Below are 12741 nucleotides of genomic sequence, written 5' to 3'. Positions count from 1 at the left end.
TGAGTTTGTGTGTATGTGAACAAGTATCTTCTACTCTTTGCTTCTCCTATATCCATGTCTTCCTATTCTGCCTACATGATTTGCCTTCCTCTTTTTCTCTATCATTTTCTTGAACTTCTTTCTTTGTTGCTGTTGTTAGGTGTCATTGAGTCAAGTATGACTCATAGTGACCCTATGAACAACAGATCTGAATGCTGTCTTGTCCTGTGCCATCCTCGTTATCTTTGACATTCTTAGCCCTTTGCTGCAGTCACGGTGTCAGTCTGTCTCATTGAACAACTTCATCTTCTTCCTTTAAATGGCCTCGCAACAAAACTGAGCAATAGACATATATTTTTCCTAGTTGTAATTAGGAACTCTGGTGGCATAGTGTGTAATGTATCAGGCTGCTAAATGAAAGGTCAACAGTTAAAATCCATCAGTGGCCCCATAGGAGAAAGATTAACAGTCTCTCCTCTCCTAAAGATTTAGTCATGGAAACCTGAGAGAGGCCTACTATGAATTGGAACCAATTGGTAGGGTTTTGAGTTTATTCTCAATGAAAATTTGAAGGAGCAGAATGTTTAATGCATTACTTAAAAAAAATAAGCACAGTAGCATTTATTGGTGGCCTTTAACATAAGATACCTTCTTGATTAGTGATAAATTAACATTTAATAGGAAAGTGGCTGTCCTTTCTGAACTCTATGAAGACATACAATGAATAAAGTAAGGGACATGCTTTCAAGGAAAGCTAGAATCAAGTCATGAGGACTTCAACCACATGTAGGAATCATTATGTTCTGAAACTTCCCATGATATCATCACCCAGGGTTACCTCAGGATGACGTCCATAGTTGTGTTTCCCTCCTTTACTTGGAAGGTAAGTCAAGTCTGTGGGAGAACAGTCATCTACATTACTCTTCTTGACCACATTTTAGGGGCAGATTTCACAGTCCTCATTATTATAAAACTGGGTGTGGCACAAGAAAAGGGATCAACTTCTTTTTTAAAAACTTATTACTAATTTTGATGAAAATTTACAGAGACTTTGGGTTTCCATTCATTCATTGTTGCACTTTTCTCCCCTCTCACCCCTCCCCCCTAGTACACTACCCTCTTGGAAAAGTAAAAGAAAAATTCTTTCGTTGTTTTACAATCCCTCCCCCAGGTCCACTCCACAGGTCCTTCACTCTAGACTCCTGTCATGACAAAAATACCTAATCACATATCCCTTTTAAACTGTTTTCTCCCTCATCTGTTTCAGTACAGTATACATTATTGAACCCATCTTACTCAGTCTCCCCGCAACCCTGAGGTCAGTCCTGTTTTACAACAGTGGCACCGTGCAGCATTTGTCCTTTTTGTGACTGAGATACTTCACTCAGCATAATGTCCTCCAGGCTCACCCATTTTGAATAATATTGCATGAGTTCCTTGTTTTTCAATGCAGTGGAGTATTCCATTGTGTGAATATATCATAGCTTCTCTATCCATTCATTTGTTGATGGGCACTTAGGTTGTTTCCAAATCCTTGCTATTGTGAACAAAGCCGCAATAAACATGGGTGTGCATATATCTGCTTGGATGGCAGTTATGGTCTCTTCGGGGTATATTCCCAGTAGTGGAATCGCTGGGTCAAATGGCATCTCTATTTGCAACTTTTTGAGAAAGCGCCATACTGCCTTCCACAGTGGTTACACCATTTTACACTCCCACCACCAGTGGATAAGGGTTCCAGTCTCTCCACAACCTCGCCAGCATTTGTTGCTTGAGGGATCAACTTCTTCATAATCAATAACTGGTAACTGTGACTCTGTGGACTCACAGTCAACTGACTGATCTCTGAGTCTTGGACTATCAAAATAAACCCACAATCTACTTATAAGACAAAGTAAATATCTTCTCTCTTCTTACACAGGTGGGAAGTCTGAGAGACATAAAGTCCTATGGAGAAAAAAAGATGTGTGATGGGACATAAATGCTGTACCTTTCTGGCAGAGGGTTACCTCCAGAGTTGATATCTCCCCATGCTCACTTTGCTCTGAATATTACAAGATATTAATTGATTCAGACCTTGAATGATAGATAAATAAGTAGAAAGATGGATGGATGGATAGACAGAGAGACAGAGCGATAGAGAGATAGATGATAGATAGATAGATAGATAGATAGATAGATGATAGATAAATGTAGTGAGGTTAATGATAAAGAGTTGTACTGCCAACCCAAAGGGACATGGTTGGAATCTACTAGCTGCTCCATGGGAACACTAAAAACCTGAGACAGATAACAAAACTTTGGTAATATCTGTCAAGCCAATTACTGAGAAAATTCCACTTCCACTCAAGTGCATATAGGTCACCATCAGTCAGGGGTCAGTTCCATGAGAGAGGATAGTAACAGCATTCTAGGGAACTCATCATAAATACAAGTATAATATGGCTGAAGGTGTTCATTTATTTACTTCCGCATTCTTGAGAATAGCAAAAAAAACTAAACCTCAAAGGAAAAATTATTTAAGCAGAGAGGAGCAATGATTGTTTATATGATACAACCCCTTGTGGGAATTTCACACAATCATCAGAAATGAATAATTTGAATACAATTAAATATATGAAAAGATGCTTGTAATATACTAAATATTTGGGTTTGGGTTTTTGTGGGATTTTGTTTTTTTTTTACTTTTCAAAGAAAAAAGCAAACTGGGGGGAGGGGTGGGCAGGGAGAAAAGTGTGCACCAATGAATGAATGGAAATCTAAAGTCCCTGTCAACTGTCATTAAAATTTCAATTAAAAAAAAGTTTGGATTTTTAACGGACAAAAAGGTGAGTGAGCACCTTATGCCAATAATATTACTAATCTACCTTCATGGCTACAAACGTTTCTTCCCCCTTGTCCTCAGCGCCCTCTTTGGACTCATCTACCGACCCAGAGACTTTGCCTCCTACATGCTGGGCATATTCATCTGCAACCTGCTGCTGTACCTGGCCTTCTACATCATCATGAAGGTAAGAGCAGACGCAGGCAGCTCCACCAGGGCCTCCAACAGGCGGTGGATCAGCTTTGCCAGCGTCCACTTCTTACCCCACAGCTGCGCAGCTCTGAGAAAGTCCTCCCGGTGCCCCTGTTCTGCATCGTTGCCACGGCCGTCGTGTGGACAGCTGCCCTGTACTTCTTCTTCCAGAATCTCAGCACCTGGGAGGTAAGAGGATCCTTCTCTTTCCCACAGAGACATTTCCTCTCTATCTTGCTCATATGCTTAGGGAGCTCTGGTGGGAAAGGAGTTAGGCTGCCAACCCAAAGGCAGTCAAACTCCAGCGGGTTTCCCCAGGCAGTAAATTGCACCAGAGGAGATTGCCCATCCTCCCACAGAGCTAATGGTGGATTCAAACCGCATGCCTTTCTGATTGCAGTGCAGCTCCTTACCACTAGGCCACCAGAGCCTCTCTACAAATGGAAGCCAGAGCAGTGTGAGTTGACTGTCTGTATGTTTCCTCTGAAGTGGCTGGTGGGTTAGAACCACCAACTTTTCAGTGTGCAGCCCTTATTTAATCCACTACACCATTCAGACTCCTTCATAGGAAATAATGATGGATCTGGGGCACAGACCTTCTCACAAGTTCCCCAGATTCTCCTGATTTTGCTCAGTTGTTAAGGCTATTTTCTGTCTGTTATCTGTCTCTCTTTAATCACTCCAAACTCACTATATTAATAATCCACTATGTTAATCAAGAGGGCGCTCTGGTGGCCTAGTAGCTAGAAGCCACACTGCAATCCCAATGGCATGTGGTTCAGACCAGCAGCTGCTCATCAGAAGAAGGATGGGCAGGCTCCTCCTGTGCAGTTTACCACCTCTGAAAGCTGACTGGAGAACCAGCCATGGATTGATTCCAACTTGGCAGCATACAACAACAACATGGTAAGATCAGAGAGAGCCTTCAAAAAGATCTCTCTGGTCTACAACAGTGTAATCATATACTTAGAAGCCAATCTCAAAGCTAATGTTTAAAAGGAATAGATTTTATTTAAATAAAATGCTCACAATTAAATGGTCTTTCATATAATCACAGGTGTGCAATCATTACCATAGTCAATTTTAGGACTTTTTCTAACAACTCTGAAAGAAACTCCATACCCAGGAACTCCATAGTGGCCCTCAGAAATCTCCTCCTAACCCATCCAACCCTAAGGAACCACTTTTTGTCTCTCAGGATTTACCTATACCAGACATTTCACAGAAACTCTATTATACAGTAGTCTTCTTGAACTTAGCACAATGTTTACAAAGTTCACCCATGTTGGAACATGGAGCAGTGCAATATTTCCTTTCACTGCCAAATAATATTCAGCTGTATAGTTAGACTACATTTTAGTGATCCATTTATCAATTGACAGACATTTTTGGTTGGTTCTTACTTGGGGCTATTTTGAATATTGCTATTATGAAAATTCATGCACAAGATATTATGTGCAAGTTATTATATACTATTTCATTCACAATCATGTTTAACTGATTGGTCACCTGGATTTAGCTAACAATCATCTATGGGCTGGAATCCTCTTGTTTAAGTCAATTAGGACCTGGTGAGTGGGCCTTTGTATTTAAAAGATAGTTGGGCGTTAATTGTTTTGGGGAAGAACTTTCTTCTAAATGTTAACAGCACTGGTCTGTCAGTTTGCTGTACTAAGATAACTTGGGGTTGCTGGGATACTGAACACTGTGCCACTGGTGTGTTAAATGCCATGATGGTTACCCATGGTGGACAGTGTTTGGAAGAGCTCCCAGATTAAGATAGGCTTTAAGCAGGATCCTAAACAACATGCCTTTGAAAACTCCATGAACATTAGAGAAATGATGATAGTTATAGAACAGGGTTCAGATCTTTTGATCATAGGGTTGCTATGAGTTGTGCTAGACTCAGTGGCACTTAACAACAGCATGTGCATGGAAGCTGTTTGAGCCAGGTACCTCAGAGCATGTTTGTGGCTTCCTGAATGCTCATCCCCTTAAATATCAGATTTGCAGGAATTCATGCCCATATCGTCCCTCTCATCCTGCAGGGAACTCCAGCAGAATCCAGAGAGAAGAACCACGAGTGTATCTTGCTGGATTTCTTTGATGCCCATGATGTTTGGCACTTCCTTTCAGCTACCGCCCTGTTTTTCTCATTCTTGGTAAGATTTTAATGTTGTTACCATCTATATTTTTCTCCTTTTTGCTCCTCTTCCTATTTTTTCTATTCACATACTATTTATTATACATATACTAAGGACATCTACTATATATGTTTAAATAGTGTTAGTTAGGATTACCAGGCACCTCTGGATGCATGCAAACATACAACCTTCCTGTTAGCAGTCAGATGTGCCACTGAGGTGCTCTTCCCTTTTCAATACATCATTGTAATGCAGTGAGCATATCATCTTAATTGAACATCTTAATTAATTACGAACACTTCATTGTGCTCATGTAAAATCCATACCTAGACCAAGAAGCAGTTCTATGAACAGAACAAGGCAACACTGCATGGTTTAAAGTCAGGAAAAGTATGTATCAGGGCTGTATCTTTCCCCATGCCTATTCAATCTACATGATGAGCAAATTATTTGAGAAACTGAATTTTATGAAGTACAATGTAGCATCAGGATTGAAGAACGATATCAAGAACCTGTGTTATGGAGATGACATGACCTTGCTTGAAGAAAGTAAAGAGGACTTGAAACACTTGCTTTGTAGATAAAAAAACTACAGACTTCTATATGGGTTACATTTGAACATCAGAAAAACAAAAAGCCTCATCAGTAGACCAATAGGCAACATCATGATAGATGACTAAAAGAATAAAATTGCTAATTACTTAATTTTACATGTATTCACAATCAACACCCTTGGTAGCAGCAGTCAAGAAATCATTGGGAAAATCTGCTATTAAGAACTTGTCCTTTTTTCTAAAGAGCAAGGATGTACGTTTAAAGACTAAGGTGCACCTGATCCAGGTCTTGATATTTTTCAGTAGCTTTCTATGCATCTGAAAGTTGGATGGTGAAGAAGGATTGAAGAATTGGTGCCTTTTAATTGTGGTGTTGACAAAAAAGTATTGAATATACCATGGACTGCCAAAAGGACAAACAAAACTGTCTTGAAGTATAATCATAGTGTTCCTTAAAGGAAAGAGTGAGGGAGCTCTGGTGGCCTGGTGGCAAGAAGCTGCTCTGCAATTCCAGAGGAACATGGTTCAAATCCACCAGATGCTCTGCTGCAGAAGGAGGGGCAATCTCCTCCTGTACCAGTCAGATCTGATTTGACGGTACATACACACACACATACAAATTTAAAAATTTTTTTATTTAAAAAAATTAAAATAAGGGGGGAGGGGACACAGTGGTGAAACTAGTTCAGTTTAGCTGTATTTTCAGGAGAACCCAGTCCTTAGAGACATCATTCTGGGAAACAAAAGGGTCTGAGAAAGAGAAGACGACCTTCAAGGAAGTGAACTGACACAGTGACTACACAGTGGGCTTAAGTATGACAAAGATAGTGAGGATGGCGCAGGATAGAGCCAGGTTCAGAGCTGTTGTTCACGGGGTTTGTATGGTTCATGACTGACTTTACGGCATATAACACCACCACCATCTTACTTCTTTTCTTTTTTTTTTGTCCATTGAGGCATTTTATTTGCACTGTTTATTACATCTCTAGAAAAAGAATCCCAGGATGTTTCCTCCTGTGTGTTTTTGTCTTGCTTCCTCGTAGTCCATGATGCCAGCTGAGGTTGTCAGTACAATGAAACCAAACTGACGGGATGGGAGCAGATTATTCTGCCACTTTTCTAGATCTTTGAGCTGCACATCAAATCTGAGGCTGATAACGCCACACTTGTTTAACCTGCCTGTGAGGTTGACAACAATTTTCTCCGCTCTGTGATCATCAATGATTTCAAATTCGCCAATGTAGCCATGCTTCATCATCACGGTCAGGAACCGCACGATGACTTTGGAGCACGGCCTGATGAGAACCTGGCGCTTGCCTCTCTTCTCGGCATTGTGGCGGCACAGAAAGATGGCTGAAAGAGCACTTCTTTTCTAAATAGGATCTTCTGGTTAGGTTTTTCTTTTCCTTTTATGCCAATGTTATGTCAAGTATTAAGAATATTTTCTAAAAAAAAATTTTCTCTAAATTGCACAGCATGCTTCTTCTGAATTATGATTAGAACTCACCTTTCCAAAATTCCCCCAGGAAACACTACTGCCATATGAAAATTCTGATAACACTAGGATTTTTGTTGGTAGGCTGTGCTTCTATCTCACCTCCCATTTCCATTGTAAGTGAATGTTTTTCAGATTTATGGAGTGGCTGGGAAGACAAGCCAGGGCTCTGTTGACCTCCAGGCAGTTTATTCCATATATCTCCTAGTTGGAGACCTGTCTTTTGCCCACACAACTTCCCGGAAGCCATCCATATATTTGTAAAAGCCCTAGATGATAACCTTCAGAATCCTTTCTTCCTAACTTTGTCTTTTTCATTTTAAAACCCTGTGATTCCTATACATTGTTTCAAGTGACAACATTGCTAGACCTCCTGGGCTCCGAACCCTACTGGAGTTAAAGAGTTTCCACCATGTAATGGAAAGAGTGGAGCAGGGCTCCCTCTAGTGGCTAATTTGAGATGTCTAACCAACACGGAATAGAGCAACGTTTCGATCTGTCATGATGGCACTTAACAACAACCAAAACTATAAGGCTTCATTCCTAATGACATTTTTTTTTAATAGTCACCTAGATGGAGAGACAGAGACAACAAAAATGGGATTAGGAATTCTATGAGAAAACAATGGTACAGGAAATGATAAAGGATGAGCAGACAATATCCGATGCAAAAAGAATTCTTTCAAGTCTTGACTCTATTGCCTGCTAAACAAAGGTTTTTCTGGCCACACTATCAGCATTTTTACAATTTCTCCCACCCTATAATATTATTTTGTGTCCTCCTTAAGTTAAATTTAATTCTTGGTACATGTTACCATCTACTGGTATTTCCTTCATGTTCACTCCTAATAATAGTGGCCTCATGTACCAGAAAAATGTTTATCTGTGATTTATTGACTATGCAAAGGTATTTGACTGTGTGGATCACAACAAATTGTGGCCAACCTTGAGGAACATGGGAATCACAGAACACTTGATTGTGCTTATGTGAAACCTATGCTTGGACCAGGAAGCAGTCCTCAGAACAGAGCAAGGAAACACTGCATGGTTCAAAATCAGTAAGAAAGTGTGTCAGGGAGGCATTCTGTCTCCATACCTTTTCAATCTGTATGCAGAACAGATCATTCAGGCTGGAATTTATGAAGAAGAATGTGATATCAAGATTGGAGGAAGACTCATAACAATCTTTGTTAAGCAGATGACACAACCTTGCTTGCTGAAACAGAGGAGGATGTGAAGCACTTTCTGCAGAAGGTCAAGGACTATAGTCTTCAATATGGATTTAAGCTCATCATCAAGAAAACAAAAATTATCACCACTAGGCCAACTGGCAGCACCACGATGGATGGAGAAGAGATTGAGGTTGTTAATAGTTACAGCTCGCTTGACTCCACAATCAATACTCTTGGCACCAGCAGTCAAGAAATAAAAAGACAAAATGCACTGGGAAAGACTGTTGTCAGGGACCAATCTAGAGTATTGAAAAGCAATTATGTCAGTCTAGAGACTAAGGTGCGCCTGATCCAGGCCATGGTATTTGCAATTACTTGCTATGCATCAGAGAGCTAGACAATGACTAAGGATGACAGAAGAATACCTTTGAGTTATGACACTGAGGATGAGTCTTGAACATACCATAGACCGCCAAGAAAATAACTTCTGTCTTGGAGAAGTTGAAACCAAGTTTCTTCTTGGAGACTAGGATTTCGAAGCTCCATCTCACACACTTTGGGGACATGGCCAAGAGGGACCTGTCCTTAGAGAAGAACATGATGCTCAGAATGGTGGAGGGACAGCACAGGAGAGGAAGACTCCAGATGAGATAGGTTAATACAATAACTGGGGTAATGGGGGTAGATAGATAGATAGAAGGATGGACAATCTCCTCCCATGCCATTTACTCCCTCTGAAAACCTGCTGAAAGGTCAGCTATGAGTCAGTTGTGACAGCACTAAACAAAACAACATGCATATTAGAGTGAGATGTCACCTAAGCCCTTTGTCATATTCACTATCGTTGGTGTACTTGAGTTCACTTCATGGCTCCTGTGTTAGTATCTAAATACCATGCATGTTATGCATTTGTTTCATGCCTCAATTCCTCTCCTAAATGTAAGCTCCACAAGTATAAAGATGTTTGTCTTTTTATTGCTGTTGTTCTAAACTGTATTTCTAGCAAGTGTAGTTATTAATAAGAAGTCCTTGGTAAATGTCTGCATTTTATTAATTTCATTAATAAATGAATTGCTATGCATAACAAAGCTGGAAAATGACTAGGGATACTAGAAAGAGAATTGATGCCTTTGTGCTGTGGTGCTGGAGAAGAGTGTTGAATGTACCATGGACTGCTAGGAAAACAAACAGGTTCATCCTGGAGAAGGTGAAACTAGGAGGTTCCTTGAAAGCAAGGATTCTGTCAGTTCCTTCTGACATACTTTGGACATGTTTCAAGGTGGGACTAGTCCTTGGAGAGGAACGTCATGCTTGGGAGGGTGGAGGGGCAGCACAAGAGAGAAAGACCCTTCCTTTATGAGAGGGATTGATTCAGTGAATGGTGTAATGGGGGTAGGGTGTCAGAGACAATGCGATTGACACAGGATTGAACAGGTTTCAGGGCTGTTGTATGTAGGGTTGCAAGCAACTACAGTACATAACAAAATAACAACAAATGAATTGTAGAATTATAAAAAACCTGCTATTAAGGACAAGTCATTTGCAGAGGGCTTCAGAGCATGAAAATGAGTGGGGGAGTTTGTTGTTTTCAGTCTGTGAGTCTTAATAACAGATAAGAACCTACTAGGGCTGTGTATTCCATTCCTGTCTTCCCTCTCGTTTCAGGTTTTGTTAACTCTGGATGATGACTTGGACGTGGTTAGGCGGGACCAGATCCCTGTCTTCTGAGCCCTTGGCATTAAGAGGGGAAGAGGGAGCGATCACTCCTGGTGCTGTCTCCTGGAAAACACAGTGACTGCAGCAAAGTAACCACTGCCAAATGTTCCACTCACCGTCACAGAGTCAGGCCCGTGTGCAGTCACCAGGGAAGAGAGGAGCCGGAGGGAGGTGACCTGCAAGCAAAGGGGCAAAAGGGAAGCCAAGGCACTGGGGAAAAGCCAGCCCTAAGGAGCCAAGAAACAGCCGGTCCCCTGGTTAGCAGCTCTGTGAGTTAGAGATGGAAAAAGCTGCTCCAAAGCGAACTCACTTGTATTAGTGCTCTCTGGCACTCACCTTAGGTTTGCCTGGTTTGTAGAAGGATGTTGCACTCTTCCATCCATCCGTCTGAAGTCCACTGCCTGCAGGAGCCAGGGAGGGTTGGAGTCCTCAGTGCGGTAGAGGTGGACTTAAGGCCTCACTCAACTGAATGTTCCAACCTTACCAGCCAGTCACCTCCTCAAAAGGAGAACTGTGGGCTTCAGCCAGGTCCCCCACTCCATCAAAAGGACACAGGAGTGGTCTTGTCATGTGCTCCCTTAAACAGGTCACTGGGACGAAAGGCTTGGGTGCTTACCTATTCCTTAGTGTCTTTATCTCACTGCAGTGTATAGACCCCACAACTCAGGCTTCACCTTTTCAGGGATGGTCTTGTTCTCCACAGACTTCTAATAAGCTCCAAGGTGAAAGGGGCAATGGGACCATTGTCTGTATCAGCAGGAGGAACAAGGGAAATGGCCAGCAGTACAAAGAGCTTGGTAAACATCGGCCTCAAACAATCAGACCTCACAGTAAGGACTTGAGATTCTGGAGCTGGTGCAAAGGAAGATATGCTTTCCGAGCCTTCCAATTTATTTAGCTCAGTTCTCTGCCCACTTCACCTTTGGAGAAGGATTACAGATTCTTACTGGGGGCATTTCACTGGCGGCTTTCTCGAACTGAGTCCTTTATCTGTCATGTTGTATGTATCACGGGTTCTAGATCTTTCACCCTGAAGTTCTCAGAAGTAGCTCTCTAAGTGAATGTATTCTGCTCTTGTCTGGTTGCAGAGAGCACCTCCCTGAGGTATTCTCTCTTGATTGCACCTCCCTGAGGTATTCTCTCTTGATTGTACCTGATCGTCACTCTGACCCCAGCAAGGTGTTGAGAAAGCTGCTGACAGCTCTGCCCCTAAGAAGTCCTGTTTTCACTTTGCTCTGTGTTGCTTAAGTGTCTTGTGGTCAGAAAAATCTACATACATGTGTACACACAGAGACATGTGCTGGTAAAATTGGAGTAGCCTCTCATATCAGCTGTCCTTATGAGGCATTTGCCTGCATCCAACTTTTTTTTTAAAACAGTTATTATGCTTTCTTTAGAATATTTTCTTATATTAGTTTAAAAAAATTATAGTTGGGAAGTTTGGATAGAAAGTCGTTCCAGATTTTAAAAGCACAGAGATATTTTCAGTGAAATATTTTTACAATATTCTTTGCCCTCAAATGCCCCAGATTTGTAATTGGTCTTATTCTTTATCCCTGAAAAATTGTTGGCCATGACTAAGCCGTAGGAAGGCTAACTATTAAATGTTAATCAAACATCTAAAAACTTCCAAGCCTGTTGAACTATGAGTGATCTGACCCTTATTCTTTGGATCTCAAATATTCCAACCCTATATTTTTTAATACCAAGCCTATTGAACTGTAATATGACCCTTATTCTTTGGTTAGAAATTTTTTAAAAAGGGGAAAAATATCTAGTAAAAAAATATGATAGAAGCACCCATTGTCATAGTGGATTAAGTGTTAGGCTTCTATCTGAAAGTCCAGCAGTTCAAGTCTACCTGCCAATCCAAGAGCAAAAGATGTGACAGTCTATTTCCATAAAGATATGTGGCCTTGGAAACTCAATAGGATGGTCCCACTCTGTCCTGTAGGCTTGCTATGAGTTGGAATCATTTGACAATAATGGTTTGGTTTGTTTTAATGAGGCCAAAGAGTAAGTTGTATGATGCATTATATGTTTAGTAATTTGTCTGGGAAATATGTGTAAGGACTGGGACAGTAACTTGTAGAAATGCATTGTTTATGCTGCTGTATTCTTAACCATTTTCTGATAATGTCTATCTTGTGCCATAAAGTTATACATTATGGTCAATTTTATTCTCTACAGCAGGGCTGAAAACCCCAAACTAGCCTGCTCTTATAAATATCAATTTAAATGTGCCTGTTGCATATTCTTTCTGCAGTGTCAACCTAGTGGCTAAGAAACATGAAAAAGTCCTATAAGTGGTCGTTGTAGCAGGGTAAAAGGAAACAACCAGGACCCAACAGCAGCTTAATTGGAATTGCATGTAGTTCAATGCCTAAAGGATTTCTACTGGCTGAGTGGGCAAACAGTTTGAATCCACCAACTGCTCTGAGGGAGAAAGATTGACAGTATCCTCTTGTGTGATTTATAGCCTCTGAAAACTCACTGGACAGTCAGCTATGAGTCAGTTCTAACTCCATTACAATGAGTGAGTGAGCCCAGTGCATAAGGAGTCCTAGGGACGCAAGCCCTAGGCTGCCAACCGAAAGACTGGTGATTTGAGCCCATCTAACAACTCTATCTTTGAGCTGTCTCAGCTGGTGTTGAAGAAGAGTAT

General features: G+C 41.1%; 1 protein-coding gene across 2 annotated transcripts in view; it reads left to right on the top strand.

Moving 5' to 3' along the window:
- SIDT1 (SID1 transmembrane family, member 1) overlaps nucleotides 1–10123 on the top strand; it is a 155158-nt gene extending 145035 nt beyond the window's left edge. The window contains exons 23-26 of one of the 2 annotated variants that reach the window (XM_006884279.1): nucleotides 2885–2990; nucleotides 3074–3184; nucleotides 5044–5157; nucleotides 10026–10123. In XM_006884279.1, the coding sequence (XP_006884341.1) occupies nucleotides 2885–2990; nucleotides 3074–3184; nucleotides 5044–5157; nucleotides 10026–10088 (394 nt within the window). In that variant the 3' untranslated portion in view covers nucleotides 10089–10123. The remainder of the gene's footprint in view (nucleotides 1–2884; nucleotides 2991–3073; nucleotides 3185–5043; nucleotides 5158–10025) is intronic. The other variant, XM_006884280.1, reaches the window with a different exon arrangement.
- The last annotated feature ends 2618 nt before the right edge of the window (nucleotides 10124–12741 follow it).

Source organism: Elephantulus edwardii, unplaced genomic scaffold (genome assembly GCF_000299155.1).
Source record: "Elephantulus edwardii isolate Elephantulus edwardi_28Jun2011 unplaced genomic scaffold, EleEdw1.0 scaffold00032, whole genome shotgun sequence".
Classification (NCBI taxonomy): domain Eukaryota; kingdom Metazoa; phylum Chordata; class Mammalia; order Macroscelidea; family Macroscelididae; genus Elephantulus; species Elephantulus edwardii.
The sequence above is the reverse complement of the archived record's forward strand: the minus strand, read 5'-3'. Positions and strand labels throughout refer to the sequence as shown.